Source organism: Nycticebus coucang, chromosome 20, assembly GCF_027406575.1.
Source record: "Nycticebus coucang isolate mNycCou1 chromosome 20, mNycCou1.pri, whole genome shotgun sequence".
NCBI classification, from domain to species: domain Eukaryota; kingdom Metazoa; phylum Chordata; class Mammalia; order Primates; family Lorisidae; genus Nycticebus; species Nycticebus coucang.
The window spans coordinates 31220450-31238074 of record NC_069799.1 but is presented as its reverse complement, the minus strand read 5'-3'; the positions used below and the strand labels follow the sequence as shown (position 1 = coordinate 31238074).

The window sequence follows — 17625 nt, the reverse complement described above, 5'->3', positions numbered from 1 at the left end:
GTCCCATATGCTGGAGGTGGCGGGTTCAAACCCAGCCCTGGCCAAAAACCACAAAAAACAAACAAACAAACAAAAAAACACTGATGAGAGGTCCAAAGTTGAAGGAGGAAACCAAACAATAAAATGTGATTATGGAAGTGCAGCTGCAATGGACAAGATTTCTTTGAAGCTTAGCTTTCTGTTATTTTTACTGAAGGGCACCTCTGTTCCTATTTTTATTTTTTAATTTTTCTTTTCTTTCTTTCTTTCATTTTTTTTGCAGTTTTTGGCCAGGGCTGGGTTTGAACCTGCCACCTCTGGCATATGGGGCCGGCGCCCTACTCCTTTGAGCCACAGGAGCCGCCTTTTTTTTTTTTTTTAGAGACAGAGTCTCACTCTGTTGCCCTCAGTAGAGTGCTGTGGCATCACAGCTCACAGCAACCTCCAGCTCTTGGGCTTAGGCAAGTCTTCTGCCTCAGTCTCCCAAGTAGCTGGAACTACAGACACCTGTCATGACACCCAGCTATATTTTCTTTTGACACAGAGTCTCCCTCTCTTGCCTAACACTACAGTGCCATGGCATCAGCCTAGCACAGAGCAACCTCAAGCTACTGGGTTCAAGTGATTTTTCTAGCTCAATCTCCCAAGTAGCCAGGATTATAGATTTGTCCACAGTGCCTAGCTAAAGGTTTTGCTATTTTTTTTAGTAGAGAGAGTTTCTCCCACTTACTGAGGTTGGTCTTGAACTTCTGAGCTAAAGCAATCCTTCCACCTTGGCTTCCTAGAGATTTATATTTGTGAGCCACTATATCTGTTCTTGTTTTTAATTTCCAGAAAGACTACTTTTCAGTGATATTTCTTCTAGGTTACAGTGCAAATACAAGAATTTTCTAAGGGTTACATGTCAGCAGGATGTGACTACTCTTCCCTTGCATTTAAGAACATAAGATATTTGTGTATTTTTGAGTATCTCTGTGAAAATTTTTTTTAATATTCTTTAGGTTGGGTGTGGTGATGCCAATTGTCAGGGCCTGGGACTGGCCAGGTCTCTGGCCCCTTGCTTATCTAGGTATGTTCCAGATGCACCAATATGCTGTTATCTCACTCAGGAACAATTGCTCTTAGGTGCTTGAGGGCTATTTACTTTAGCAGAAGGAGAGAAAAACAGTCTTAGAAGAATAGAGCTTAGCAGCCTTTCCCAGAGAGAGGGGCCGTGCTGACGTTCTGCAGGCAGGAGAAGTGACAGATAGTGATAGAAGGTACATTCGCTTCCCACTGCCTTCTCCTCTAGCCTAATATAGAGGTGATCTTGTGACTCTTAACACCACAGGTGTAGAGACTGCCAATCTACTAATGCTCTCGTCTCAAGAGCTCTCTCATGCTTGTTAGGAGAGCTAAATCCCCCTCCCCATGCCCTTTTCACCAAGGTGTTTCATTATTGAGCTATACAGGTGTTTCTTATAACTCTCACTTCTCCTAGCCATAGGCTATATGGGCTGCTACAGTGTGGGGGCTTACACCTGTAATCTTAGCACTCTGGGACCCAAGGTGGGACAATTTTTGAGCTCAGGAGTGTGAAACCAGTTGAAACAAGAGTGCGAGGCAGTGTCTAGTAAAAATAGAAAATTTGGTAGGCATTGTAGTGGTTGCTTGTTGCAACCTACTGGGGGTGTGTGGGAGGTGAGGGTGGAGGATTGCTTGATCCACTGAGTTTGAAGTTGTTTTAAGTTAGGCTGATACTATGACATTCTAGCCTGGGCAACAGAATTAGATTGTGTCTGAAAAAAAAGTTTATATTTCTTTAGCATCATATCCAAAATATGTGAGTAAAGTGGTGATATTAGTATTTGGTTCAAAAATCCCAGGAACACCACCAATAGTTGTTGTATGTTTTCTGCTTTATACTTTTTTTTTTTTTTTTGGAGACAGAGCCTCAAGCTGTTGCCCTGGGTAGAGAGCTGTGGCATCACAGCTCACAGCAACCTCCAACTCCTGGGCTCAAGTGATTCTCCTGCCTCTGCCTCCCAAGTAGCTGGGACTACAAGCACCTGCCAGAATGCCCAGCTAATTTTTGGTTGCAGCCATCATTGTTGTTTGGTGGGCCCGGGCTGTATACAAACCCGCCAGCTCAGGTGTATGTGGCTGGTGCCTTAAGCCACTTTTTTATGCTGTGAAGCTTTAAATAAGATTCTGAAGGAATTATAGTCAGTAATTTTATCAGAACACTAAAAATCCCCCAAAACATAAGAATATATAATGTTAGTTAAGTTCAAAATTTTGTTTTTATATGGACTGTGATGAATAATTAATTAACTTATTTACTTTTGAGACAGTCTCAGTATGTCCCCCTCAGTAGAGTGCCATAGATCTGTGTCACAGATCACAGCAACCTCCAACTCTCGGGCTTAAGCGATTCTCTTGCCTCAGCCTCCCAAGTAACTGGGACTATAGGCGCCTGCCACAACACCTGGCTATTTTTGGTTCTAGTTCTCCTTGTTGTTTGGCAGGCCCCCAGGCTGGATTTGAACCTGCCAGCTCCATTGTATGTGCTGGTGCTCTAGCCATTGAGCTACATGCGCCAAGCCTGAATAATTTAATTTCTATATGCTTTAATCTGTCAGCCTTAATATAGTTAAAAGTATCTACTCCCTACAATTCTTTTTTTGTTTTGATTTTTTGAATCAGAGTCATGTGCCATGGCATCATAGCTCTTTGGAACCTTAAACTCTTGGGCTCAAGTGATCCTCTTGCCTCAGCTTCCCAAGTAGCTGGGATACAGGCACCTTCTACTACATATGGTTTGTTTTGCAATTTTTAGTAGAATTGGTGTCTCCCTCTTGCTCAGGCTGGTCTTGACCTCCTGAGCTCAAGCAGTCTACCCACCTTGGCATCCCTGAGTGATAGGATAAGAGGCGTGAGTGCCCACTTCTGGTAGATAAATTTCTTTCTTTCTTTTTTTTTATAGACAGTATCTATCACTCTGTCACTCTCGGTAGAGTACGTGACATCATGGCTCACAGAAACCTCAGACTCTTCTTATTTATTTATTTATTATTTTTGAGACAGAGCCTCAAGCCATCGCCCTGGGTAGGGTGACATGGTGTTACAGCTCACAGCAACCTCCAACTCCTGGGGTTAAGCGATTCTCTTGCCTCAGCCTCCCAAGTAGCTGGGACTATAGGTGCCTACTACAATGTCTGGCTATTTTTTGGTTGTAGTTGTCATTGTTTAGAAGGCTCCAGCCAGATTCGAACCTGCCAACTATGGTATATGTGGCTGGTGCCTTAGCCACTTGAACTATGGGTGCCACCTCTGGAAGCTACATTTCTTCTTTTTTTTTTTTTGCAGTTTTTGGCCGGGGCTGGGTTTGAACCCACCACCTGTGACATATGGGGCCGGCGCCCTACCCCTTTGAGCCACAGGCGCTGCCCTACGTTTTTTTTTGTGTGTGTAGAGACAGAGTCTTACTGTACCGCCCTTGGGTAGAGTGCCGTGGCGTCACACGGCTCACAGCAACCTCTAACTCTTGGGCTTATGCGATTCTCTTGCCTCAGCCTCCCGAGCAGCTGCCACTACAGGCACCCGCCACAACTCCCGGCTATTTTTTGTTGCAGTTTGGCCGGGGCTGGGTTTGAACCTGCCACCCTCAGTATATGGGGCCGGCGCCCTACTCACTGAGCCTCAGGCGCCGCCCCCTACATTTCTTAAATATACTGTCATTGTGGAGTTTAGAGTATTCCTGAGGATGTATTAACATATCTGTTGTTACAAAATAACTATTATTTTATAATTCTCTCTGGCTTATAGATATGCTTATCAGGACTGTGTTATTCACACACACACCCACCCACCCACAGCAGAACCTCTGTAAGTTGATCACTCAAGAGACTGTAACAAACCTGTCAACATGCAGAGGTGATTAGCATAATGAACTAGGCCTGCTCTACCAATACACACATGTGCGTGTCTGGTCTATGAAAATCACATCAACTTGAGGAGATGGTCAGTGTAGGGAGATGGCCAACTATAGAGGTTCAACTGTGTGTATATATTTGTAAATTCACACAAATAGTTATATAAACACATAGACACAGCCGGGCACTGTGCCTCACGTCTATAATCCTAGCACTCTGGGAGGCTGAAGCAGGTGGATTTCCGGAGATCACAGGTTCTGAGATCAGCCTGAGCAAAAGCAAGACTCCATCTCTGAAAAACAAAAAAAACAAACAAGGTTCAGTGCCTGTGGCTCAAGCGGCTAAGGTGTCAGACACATATAGCTGAACTGACGGGTTCAAATCCAGCCTGGGCCTGCCAAACAACAATGATGGCTGCAACCAAAAAAAATAGCCAGGTGCTGTGGTGGGTGCCTGTAGTCCCGGCTACTTGGGAGGTAGAGGCAGGAGAGTCACTTGAGCCCAGGAGTTGGAGGTTGCTGTGATCTGTGATGCCACGGTACTCTACCTAGGGCGACAGCTCAAGGCTCTGTCTCAAAACAAAACAAAACAAAACAAAACAAAACAAAAAAACCCCAAAAAGAACAGCTGGGCATTCTGGTGGGCGCTTATAGTCCCAGCTACTCGGGAGGCTAAGACAAGAGAATCGCTTGAGCCTAAGAGTTTCAGGTTGGCTGTGAGCTGTGATGCCAGGGTACTCTACCGAGGGTGACAAATGAAACTCTGTCTCAAAAAGAAAAAAAAAGGTCATTAAATATTCTTAAAAAAAACCAAAAACAAAAACATACACACACAATGCCAGGATCTGCAGGCCTGTCTGCATGGTCACAAGTGTGCATCTCGCTCCAGGTCTCCGGCTGGGTTGGAGAGGCCCACATGGTCACTTTAGAATTCTCAATGAGACAAAGTTGAGCAGGTCATTCTCCAGTCAGTAACCAAGACCAGGGGTCCTCTAGTTTGCCAAGTAAATGAGGGTCTACCTTCTCCAAATGACCTTCCTTAAAGGCATTAGGAGAATTTCACAATCTCCTCCCTGGATCTTAAAGCTCTCATAAAATTACTTTTAGTGAGATGGTATCTCACTGGTGTCAAACTGCTGGGCTAAAGTGATCCTCTCACCTCAGCCTCTAAGTAGGTGAAACGGCAGGCGTGAGTCACAGTGCTGGGTGTCATTAAACCTTTTTTCCCATAGATGGCTCCCAAATTTTTGTTACCTATGGGAGGAACACATGAACATGGGGCTTCTATTGTACCGTTTTGAATTTTCTGAAATTTTAAATCTAAATATTCAGAACTATATGTTAGAATTCTAACTTTTGTAAGAAGTAATTTAGAGAATAAGTAGGCATTCCATATTTATTAAAAGGCTCACTTGAGGCTCGGCACCTATAGCACAGTAGTTGTGGTGCCAGCCACATACACCAAGGCTAGCGGGTCCAAATCCAGCCTGGGCCAGCTAAAACCACAATGACAACTGTAACAAAAAATAGCCAGGCATTGTGATGGGCCCCTGTAGTCCTAGCTACTGGGAGGCTGAGGCAGGAGAATCACTTAAGCCCAGAAGTTTGAGGTTGCTATGAGCTGTGACGCCATGGCACACTACTGAGGGCAACAGAGTGAGACTGTCTCAAAATAAATAAATAAAAGGCTCACTTGAAAGTTCTAGTTTACTGCGGGCAAAAAGAAATCAGCCGATTTTTCATCACTTTCCTCAACCTATATCTAAATTATATTTTAATTTTTCCAAAATGTTTATTTTACATATTATGACTTATTGCAGTTTACCTAGTTCATATTTTTATTTTACTTACAAATTTTTTTTTTCTAAGACACTCTACACCTTGGCACAGTGCTGTGGCATCACGGCTCACAGCATCCTCCAGCTCTTGGGCTTAGGTGAGTCTCTTGCCTTAGCCTCCCAAGTAGCTGGGAATACAGGAGCCCGCCACAACTCCCAGTGCCACACATAAATGTTTTTTGATTGCTGCTAAGGGGTAAATTAAACCTCAGTTTTTGTTAAAATAGCAATATATTAATAACATAATAAAAATTATCTTTACTATTTTTAAATGTCTATTAACATTTTCTGAGAAGTCCCTCACAGTAATAAATAGTACATTTTCCATTAAATTTTATTGCCATATGCACCACAAAAATATTCAGTATACCTGCTATCAGTCAATAAAATGTTCACTAATACTAAGAAAAAAATACCTGCTTTCGAACAGTCCATACTCACAGTGGAACATTGTAGTTATCTAGAAAGAATTTTTGTTTGAGATGGAGCCTCACTCTGTTACTTGGGCTAGAATGCTATAGCATCATACCAGCTTAAAACAATGTCCAACACCTAGGTTCAAGCAATCCTCCTGCGTCAGCTTCCCAAATAGCTGGAACTACTGGTGCCCACCACAACTCCTGGCTATGTTTTTCTTCTTTTAGTAGAGACAGTGTCTCACTGTTGCTCAGGCTGGTGTCAAACTTCTGAGCTCAAGCATTTCTCCCACATCAACCACTAAAAGTGGTAGGATTACAGGTGTGAGCCACCCCAGGTGACCTTGAATTTTTAAAAAAATGTTATAGCAATGTTGTATAAAGAATTTAATGTCTTAATTTTTTATTCTTGTTTTGCAATTCCATGTTAGTGTGTATCTTATCATGGTAGATTTTTATACCTGTATTTTGTGTTCGGTTTCACCTGTGTATTATAATTTTAGATGAAACCTCAACTCTTTTATATACTTTAATATGTTGTTCAATTAAAAAATGAATCAGCAGGGCGGTGCCTGTGGCTCAGTGAGTAGGGCGCTGGCCCCATATACTGAGGGTGGTGGGTTTGAACTCAGCCCCCGGCCAAACTGCAACAACAACAACAAAATAGCCAGGCGTTGTGGCGGGCACCTATAGTCCCAGGTACTCGGGAGGCTGGGGCAAGAGAATCACCTAAGCCCAAGAGCTGGAGGTTGCTGTGAGCTGTGATGCTACGGTACTCTACCAACGGTGACAAAGTGAAACTCTGTCTCTTAAAAAAATGAGTCAGCTATAGTTTACTACTGATGATCCCCGTGTGTGTTTTTAGATAAATATTGCCCAAAGTTTGTTTATAGCTTATCTTGAATGTTTCTTTTCCTGGGTCATTCAGTGGTTGTTTTGTGCTGTCTCGGTTAACAGTCAGGGAAATAGCCTTAATCTTGACATGTGTGTATCGATGAATCTATATTCTCTTTTTGAGAGGAAAAAGCTTTTTTAGTATTCAGGTAATATTTGAGAAACTTTGTAACTATTTTAGTTACCCCATTACAATTTTAATTTTGGCGAAAACACAATATACCACCTTCAATCTCTCTGTGTTTCTGTAGTATTAAGTGTATTTACATTGTTAGGCACAAGACCTCTATAATCTTTACATCTTGGAAAAGTAATAGTGCGTTTTCCAGAATCTCTGCTCATTTTACCCTCTCTTCAGTCTTTGTCAGCCTTTGTTCTGCTTTCTGTTTCTGTGAGTTTCACTACTTAAGATCCATCATATTAAGTGTAACCAGGTACTGTCACATTGTTGTGGCTTATTTCAGTTAACACGATAGTCTTAAGGTTTGCCCTTATCCTTAGCTGTGGGAAGATTTTCTGTTTTAATGCTGGATAATACTGCATTGTCTGTACAGGCCACATATTTTGACATCTGTGTTGCTTATACCTCTTAGCTTCTTTTTTTTTTAGACAGTCTCGCTTTGTCGACCCAGGTAGAGTGTCCTGGGAAGAATGTGGTTGTGTCATAGCTCCCAAGAATCTCAAACTCCTGGGCTCAAGTAATCCTCTTGCCTCAGCCTCCTAAGTATCTGGGACTACAGGCCACAACACTCAGCTACTTTTTCTATTTTTACTAGAGACGTGGTCTGGCTCTTAATCAGGCTGGTGGCAAACTCCTGAGCTCCAGCTATCTACCCACCTCAGCCTCCCAGAGTGCTAGGATTGCAGTGTGAGCCAGTACACTTGACAGTGTCTTCCATTTTATGAATAATGGTGCAATGACTGTGAGTGAGAACTTGAATCTTCCCTTTTCTGCAGTGTATGTTTTGGATATATACCCAGCCATGAGATTGCTGGATCAAATAATGACCTTTCTTTTTTTACCTTTTTTTTTTTTTTGTAGAGACAGAGTCTCACTGTACCGCCCTTGGTAGAGTGCAGTGGCGTCACACGGCTCACAGCAACCCCTAACTCTTGGGCTTACGCCATTCTCTTGCCTCAGCCTCCGGAGTAGCTGGGACTACAGGCGCCCGCCACAACGCCCGGCTATTTTTTTGTTGCAGTCTGGCCAGGGCTGGGCTTGAATCCGCCACCCTCGGCATATGGGGCCATCGCCCTACTCACTGAGCCACAGGCGCCGCCCTTTTTACCGTTTTGTTTTTTTTTTTTTGAGATAGAGCCTCACGCTGTCACCCTGGGTAGAGTGCCGTGGCATCACAGCTCACAATAACCTCCAACTCCTGGGCTCAAGTGAGTCTCCTGCCTCCGCCTCCCAAGTAGCTGGGACTACAGGCACCCACCACAATACCTGGCTATTTTTTTGTTGCAGCCATCATTGTCGTTTGGTAGGCCTGGGCTAGATTCGAACTCGCCAGCTCAGTTGTATGTAGCTGGTACCTTAGCCAAATAATGACCTTTCACTTTAGTTTTCTTTGAAAGCTTTGTACATTTTAATAGTGTCTGAAACATTTTTCCTCACCAACATTTAAAAAATGTGTCCACTTTCGGCCCGGCGCCTGTAGCTCAAGTGGCTAGGGCACCAGCCACATATACCAGAGCTAGTGGGTTCAAATCCAGCTTGGGTGGCCAAACAATAATAACAACTATAACCAAAAAAAAAAAAAAAAATCCAGGTGTTGTGGTGGGCGCCTGTAGTCCCAGCTACTTGTGAGGCTGAGGCAAGAGGATCACTTAAGCCCAAGAGTTTGAGGTTGCTGTAAGCTGTGACACTACGGCACTCTACATAACCTAGGTAAACAGCCTAAGACTCTGTCCCCACCCCCCCACCAAAAAAAAAAGTGTCCAATTTCTTGGTATCCGTGACAAACTTTTTTTAGTGTTCATTGTGATTATGATGTAATACTTCATTGTGATTTCACTTTGCATTTCTCTAATAATAAGTACTTTAAGCATCTTTTCAAATAAATGGATTATTGGCCATCTATATTTCTTTTCTTTTTATTTTTCTTTTTGCAGTTTTTGTCTGGGGCTGAGTTTGAATCCGCCACCTCCGGCATATGGGGCCAGCGCCCTACTTCTTTGAGCCATAGGCGCTGCCCAGCCATCTATATTTCTACTTTGAAAAGTGATAGTGAGCTCCTGCCATCCACTTGGTTGTATCCCCCAGAGGGTTAGGCTTACAGATATGAGCCATTGCTCTCTGCCCTCTTTTAACTTTTTCAAATGGGTAACCTTACCTCAATTTCATTTGTAGTTTTTACCTATACAGGATATTTCAAAATTTGCCAGATGTACAAGCATAGGAAAAATTGAAAATTGTAGCTAAATGTACTATTATTTACAAAATATTCATAATATAATTTTCCTATGTATTTTTCTATGTGTTAAAATAAAAATATGAAAAATATAAAATATAGGCTGGGCGCCTGTAGCTCAGTGAATAGGGCGCCGGCTACATATATGCAAGGTGGCAAATTCAATGCCAGCCTGGGCCTATTAAACAACAATGACAATTGCAACCAAAAAATAGCCAGGCATTGTGGTAGGTGCCTGTACTCCCAGCTACTTGGGAGGCTGAGGCAAGAGAATTGCTTAAGCCCAAGAGTTTGAGGTTGCTGTGAGCTGTGACACCTCAGCATTCTACCGAGGGCAATGTAGTGAGACTCTGTCTCAAAAAAATTAAAAAAAAAAATTAAATATAGGCCAGGCACAGTAGTTCATGCCTATAATCCTAGTGTGAATTGCTTGAGCTCATGAGTTCAGACCAGCCTGAGCAAAAAGTAGAGACTCCATCTCTACTAAAAAAATAGAAAAACTGAGGCAAGAGGATCACTTGAGCCCAATAGTTGGAGGTTGCTGTGAGCTATGACACCACAGCATTCTACCCAGGGCAGCAGCTTGAGGCTCTGTCCCCCCCACCAAAATATATATATGTATGTATATATATACACACACACATATATAATGTCAGTTATATATATATTTATATATATATATATATATAATATCAGTTTCCTATCTATGAGTAGTTCTGGGACACTTTGTATATTATAATTTTGTATGACACTTTTTTTATGACACTATTAAACTCTGTATACTTTAAGACATTGAGAACAAAAGTTAAATATAAATCAATCACATGTCTATTGGAAATTTTATTTTCCTCTTCATTTGCTTATGTGTTATACATATTTGGTTTATGAGCTTATTTTATTTTATTTTTTTGTTGTTGTTATTGTTGTTGCAGTTTTTGGCTAGGGCTGGGTTTGAACCCATCACCTCCGGAATGTGGGACCGGCGCCCTACTCCTTGAGGCACAGGCACCGCCTGCATATTTGGTTTATGAATAGTACATTTTCTCATGGTTGTTGGACAATTGTTGTTTATCCTGTAGGTGAATAGTTATGCAACCTGTCTTAATTTTAACACATATTATATTTGTATGGAACATTTGTCTAATGTGAAGATAATTTTTGAAAGGACAGGCAGGCATGGTGGCTCATGCCTGTAATCCTAGCACGCTGGGATTTCGAGGCGGGTGGATTGCCTGAGCTCATGGATTTGAGACCAGACTGAACAAGATCATCATGCCACCCTAATATTTTGTACATTTTATAACCTCTCATTGATTTTTATGAATTAGAAAAGCCACCTTTCACAAATCACCTTTGTGATATGGATTTATCCTACAAGACTCTGACGCGCATAATAGTAAGAAAGTGAGGACCATTACATTCTGGCAGTGTTTTGCCTGTGGAATTGTGCTGTTATTTTCCCCTATTTCCTTTGAAGAGCTTGTCATCACTTTCTAGACCGAATCTGTCTGTTGTCTTGGAGTCTCTCTGCTGCTGTAACAAAATGTTCCCTTTGGTTTCAGCACCTCTGGTCTGTCTTATAAACCATACCACCATTTCTTTCAGCACCCTCAGCCATGGGAGACACCAACCTTTGTTTGGAAAGGCCTTGAAACAAGAAGGTTTAACTCTAGTGTCACTATTTTTCTTTTGGGAACAAGGCTGAAATTTATAATTTTACTTGGATATATACCACACTGTCTTCAGATAGGGTAAAGTCTGTGGTGTGGAAATATGACAAACTTCCTTTTTCATTCTGTTTTGCTCATTTTATTATTATTTACTAAATTTTTCCTTTCCTTTTATATATTTATATACAAATTTATTTATTTATGTGTTTGGGACAGAGTTTCTGTCACACTTGGTAGAGTGTTTTGTCAGAGGTGTTGTCATAGCTCACAACCTCCTCAATCTCCTGGGCTGAAGAGATCTTCTTGTCTTGGCCTCATAAATTGCTGGACTATAGGCATGTGCTACCATGCCCAACTAATTTTTGTGTTTGTGAGGGACATGGAGTCTTACTCTTTTTCTTCCTTTGAGACTGAGTCTCACTTTGTCATCCTTGGTAAAGTACTGTGGTGTCACAGCTCACATCAACATCAAACTCCTGGGCTCAAGTGATTCTCTTGCCTCAGCCTCCCAAGCAGCTGGGACTACAGGTGCCCACCACAATGTCTGGCTATTTGTAGATACAGGGTCTCCTCTTGCTCAGGTTTGTCTTGAACTCCTGTGCTCCAGGAATCTACCGGCCTTGGACTCCTAGAATTATACTCATGAGCCACCACACCTAGCTTAGAGTGTTAGTCTTGCTTAGGTTGGTCTCAAACACATGTGATCAAGTGATGCATTCACTTCAGTCTCCCAGAGGTCTGGTATTACAAACATGGGCCAACCCATTCAGCCTCTATGTTGGCTCTATAACTATTAATCACCTGCTGTGTTGCAAATTCTTACCTGGTTTTTAGAATTCCCACAAATACAAAGTATACATGAACACTTATTTATCTTGAAGATAATTAGTGCTTGTATACCTGTTCCTAATGTTCTTGGCATGATTTGCAGATAAAATGTGATATGTATATGTTCTCAATCCTGAAAAAAAGTCAGTGGCTAAAATTGTTATTGTTTGAATTTCTTTCAGCTGCATCTAATCGTTCTAGCCAAGACTATTTGCAAGAGCTGGGAACAAATATTTTATTCTCAGAGAAGATCCTGAGATCATATCAAAGGTGTGGCCCAGAAAATTTTAACTCAAAAAAAGACTGGGAAAGTGTGGATGAGTGTCAGCAGCAGAAAGGATGTTCCAGTAAATGTGACCAGTGTTTAACAGATACGCATAGCAAAATTTTCCAATGTAGAAAATGTTTGAAAGTCTTCAGACAATTTTCAAATCTAAATAGACATAAGACAATATATACAGTACGAAAAACTTTTAAATGTGAAAAGTATGGGAAAGCCTGTGTCCTATGCTCACACATTCCTGAACATAAGATAATCCATATGGGAGAAAAACAGTACACATGTAAAGAAGGCAGCAAAGTCTTCAAATCTTGTTCAAGACTGTCTAAACATAAGAGACTTCATACTATAGAGAAACTCTGCAGGTGTGAAAATTATGGTAAATGTCTTAGCCATAGATCAAAATATTTTAACCATACGAGTATTAACACTGAAGGAAAACCCTACAACTGTAAAGAATGTGATAAACTTACCAACCAGTACTCACACCTTTCTGTACATCAAAGAATTCAATGTGTAGAGAAACTCTACAAATGTCAAGAATGTGGAAAAGCCTTTAAATATTACTCACACCTTTCTAGCCATAAAAAAATTCATTCTGGAGAGAAACCCTACAAATGTCAAGAATGTAGCAAAGCATTTAAGCATTACTCAAGCCTTTCTGTGCACCAGCGAATTCATTCTGGAGAGAAACCCTACAAATGTCAAGAATGTGGTAAAGCCTTTTACCGGAACTCACACCTTTCAATCCATAAAAGAATTCATTCTGGAGAGAAACCCTACAAATGTCAAGAATGTGGAAAAGCTTTTAATTGTAGTTCCACCCTTACTGTACATCAAAGAATTCATTCTGGTGAGAAACCCTACAAATGTGAAGAATGTGGCAAAGCCTTTAACCGAAACTCACACCTTTCTAGACATAAGAGAATTCATTCTGGTGAGAAACCCTACAAATGTCAAGAATGTGGCAAAGCCTTTAAGGATGACTCACACCTTTCTGTACATAAAAGGATTCATTCTGGAGAGAAACCCTACAAATGTCAAGAATGTGGCATTGCCTTTATTAGGTATTCAACACTTTCTGTACATCAAAGGATTCATTCTGGAGAGAAACCCTACAAATGTCAGGAATGTGGCAAAGCTTTTAATTGTAGTTCAGCTCTTACTAAGCATCAAAGAATTCATTCTGGTGAGAAACCCTACAAATGTCAAAAATGTGGCAGAGCATTTAAGCATGACTCAAGTCTTACTGTACATCAAAGAATTCATTCTGGAGAGAAACCCTACAAATGTCAAGAATGTGGCAGTGCCTTTAACCGGTACTCAACACTTTCTGTACATCAAAGAATTCATTCTGGAGAGAAACCATACAAATGTCAGAAATGTGACAAAGCTTTTAGCCGGTACACAAGCCTTTCTGTACATCAAAGAATTCATTCTGGAGAGAAAGCCTACAAAGAATGTGGCAAAGTCTTTAACCTTAATTCAAACCTAACAAATCATCAAATGATTCATTCTGGTGAGAAACCCTACAAATGTCAACAATGTGGCAAAACCTTTAAGCATGATTCAAACCTTTCTGTGCATAGAAGAATTCATTCTGGAGAGAAACCGTTCAAATGTGAAGAATGTGGGAAAGCCTTTAACCAGTACTCAAACCTTTCTGTACATAAAAGAATTCATTCTGGAGAGAAACCCTACAAATGTCAACAATGTGGCAAAGCCTTTAACCAGTACTCACACCTTTCTAGACATCAACGAATTCATTCTGGAGAGAAACCCTACAAATGTCAAGACTGTGGAAAAGCCTTTAATTGTAGTTCAACCCTTACTGAACATCAAGGAATTCATTCTGGAGAGAAACACTACTAATGTCAAGAATGTGGGAAAGCCTGTAACTGGAACCCAACCTTTTCTGTACATAAAAGAATTAATTCTGTCTAGAAACCCTACAGATGTCCAGAATGTGGCCAAGCCTTTAATCAGTACTCACACTTTTCTGTACATCAAAGAATTCATTCTGGAAAGAAACCCTACATATGTCAACAATTTGCAAAGCCTTTAATCAGTATGTGAACCTCTGGACATAAAATAATTCATTCTGGTGTGGCTCCTGTGGCTCAGTGAGTAGAGCGCCAGCCCCATGTACCAAGGATGATGCGTTTGAACCCAGCCCCAGCCAAACTGCAACAAAAAATAGCTGGGCATTGCAGTGGGTGCCTATAATCCCAGCTACTTGGGAGGCAGAGGCAAGAGAATCGCCTAAGCCCAAGAGCTCGAGGTTGCTGTGAGCTGTGACATGGCACTCTACCAAGGGCAAAAAAGTGAGACTTTGTCTCAAAAAAACAAAATAATAATAATAATTCATTCTGAACAGTGTGACAAAACATTCAACTCACATCCAAACTTCACTGTACATAAAAAAAATCATATAAAAGAGAAAACCTCCAAATATGAAGAAAGTGGAAGAATCTTTACCTGGTATTGATAACTTGCTTAGCAAAAAGGAATTCACACTGGAGAAAAATTCTTCAAATGTGCACTGTGTGGCAGTGCCTTTAACTAGAACTCAAACCTTACTACACATAAGAAAATTATACGGAAGAGAAATCTTACAGAAGGGAATAATTTGGCAAAGGTTTAAACTGGTCTTGAGCCCTTGAGAAATCATACAAGAGAAACAGTGTAACAATATGAAGATGTGGTAAAGTCTTATGGAAATAGTCACATTTTCTGTACACAATAGAATTTAGGTTGAAGGGAAATTCTACAAATATGAAGAACTCGACAAATGTTTAACTTGTGCTCAAACCTTTTTATATATGAAAAGTTTTTAACAGAGAAACTGTCTACAAATGTGAAGAAAGTATCAAATCCTATAACCACTACTCACACATTTTAGTACATAAGGGTATTCATAGAGAAATATTTCTCACACTTTTCTAATCATAATTCATGTGGATGAAATACTCTACAAATGCCAATCATCTCTCAAAGCCTTAATGTTGTGTTTATACTGTTAGTTGGGCTAAGGAGAGATGGGGCAGATGATACTATGAGATCCTTTGTCCATAGTATCAGGAAAAAATTGAATGGAGGGGGCTTCCTAGAAAGAAAAGCTGGCATTTGAAGAAGACTTCTAAAAACTGAACTGATGTTTGCTCTACAAAGATGAGTCTCAGAGGTAGAGAGGCCACAATGTGGAGACATGGCTAAGACCACAAAATGACGTTTTTGGAGAGTGCATACAACTTACATGACAGTAGGCTGAAGTGACCTATTTTAATTGACATAGTACAATTTACACTAGTTCTATCACATTGTACAAAAACAATGATAACTTCTGGAAATCACCTTACAGGGATAGAAAATCAGAGGACTCTACATTTTGGACGTTTGCCCACTCTCCAGGAAAAATCATAATTTTTTTTTTTTTTTTTGGAGACAGAGTCTCACTTTGTTGCCCTCGGTAGAGTGCCATGACGTCACAGCTCACAGCAACCTCCAGCTCTTGGGTTCAGGTGATTCTCTTGCCTCAGCCTTCTGAGCAGCTGGGACTACAGGCATCTGCCACAAAGCCTGGCTATTTTTTGTTGCAGTTTGGCTGGGGCTATGTTTGAAATCGCCACCCTCGGTATATGGGGTCAGCTTCCTACTCATTGAGCCACAGATGCTGCCCCATCATGAATATTTATACCTCCACACCAGTTAACACAGAATTGGAAAAGCAGCATAAAGGGGAAACATCTTTCTAAATCCATGGTCTTCTTCACTTGAAAATGTAGATGTATTCCTTCTCTGCATCATGTAGTCATTTAATGTTGAAATTTCCATACATGTATCTACTTATTATGCTCATTTGTTCCACTGTCTAAGTACCAGTAACCATTCTTTTGCACCTGGAACAGAAAAACAAGGAACACAAACCTGACATCTGGTCCCCATATATGACCTTATGGTACCAAAACCTGGAAGAAAAATATACATGTTCAGCAAGATAAACTAATGGTAGAATAGAGATTCAGAATTCCCTCTGCCAGCTACAGATTATTTATTATGCCTATATCTCTCTCAATGTCTTCACTTCCAGGTAATGTAGCTCCTTACCTACCCCTGCCTCATCTCCATTTTTCTTCTTCATCTGTGCAATCCATTTCATCATCCAGTTAGCCATGATATTTAAAAGCTTAAAAAATATTCCACAAGCAGAATGTTAAATCAAATTTATTTATTTATTTATTTATTTATTTATTTTTATTATTAAATCATAGCTGTGTACATTAATGCAATCGTGAGGGCACCATACACTGGTTTTATAGACCATTTGACATATTTTCATCACACTAGTTAACATAGCCTTCCTGGCATTTTCTTAGTTATTGTGTTAAGACATTTATATACTACATTTACTAACTTTTCATATGTACTCTTGTAAGAGGCACCATAGGTTTGATCCCATCAATCACCCTCCCTCCGCCTATCCTCTCACCCTCCGCCTTCCCCATATTCTTTTTTATTTATTTATTTATTTTAGAGACAGAGTTTCACTTTATTGCCCTCGGTAGAGTGCTGTGGCATCACACAGCTCACTCAACCTCCAACTCCAGTAGTAGTTTTGATTTGCATTTCTCTGATGATTAAGGATGATGAGCATTTTTTCCTATGTCTGTAGGCCATGCACCTGTCTCCTTCAGAGAAGTTTCTCTTCAAGTCCCTTGCCCAGCCTGTGATGGGATCACTTGTTTTTTTTTGCTAATACGTTTGAGTTCTCTGTGGATTCTGGTTATTAAACCTTTGTCGGAGACATAAACTGCAAAGGTCTTCTCCCATTCTGAGGGCTGTCTGCTTGCTTTACTTACTGTGTTCTTGGCTGTTGAGAAGCTTTTTTGTTTGATCAGCTCCCAGTAATGTATTTTTGAAGCTGCTTCAATTGCCCAAAGGGTCCTCATAAAATATTCACACAGACCGATTTCTTTAAGAGGGTTACCTGCACTCTCTTCTAGTATTTTTATAGTTTCATGTCTTAGGTTTAAATCTTTAATCCAGTGAGAGTCTATCTTAATTAATGGTGAAAGGCGTGGTTCCAATTTCAGTCTTCTACAGGTTGCCAGCCAGTTCACCCAGCACCATTTGTTAAATAGGGAATCTTTTCCCCACTGAATGTTTTGAATTGGCTTGTCAAAGATTAAATAACGGTAAGAAGCTGGGTTTATGTCTTGGTTCTCTGTTCTGTTCCATACATATACCTGTTATTGTGCCAGTACCATACTGTTTTGATCACTGTCGATTTACAGTATAGTCTGAGGTCTGATAGCATGATTCCTCCTGCTTTGTTTTTATTTCTGAGTAATGTGTTGGCTTTTTGAGTTTTTTTCTGATTCCATAGAAAACGA

General features: G+C 40.7%; 1 protein-coding gene across 1 annotated transcript in view; it reads left to right on the top strand.

Moving 5' to 3' along the window:
• LOC128572325 (zinc finger protein 98-like) overlaps positions 1 to 16826 on the top strand; it is a 28960-nt gene extending 12134 nt beyond the window's left edge. Inside the window, exon 4 of the mRNA XM_053572152.1 lies at positions 12135 to 16826. Within this exon, the coding sequence (XP_053428127.1) occupies positions 12135 to 14104 (1970 nt within the window). The 3' untranslated portion in view covers positions 14105 to 16826. The remainder of the gene's footprint in view (positions 1 to 12134) is intronic.
• The last annotated feature ends 799 nt before the right edge of the window (positions 16827 to 17625 follow it).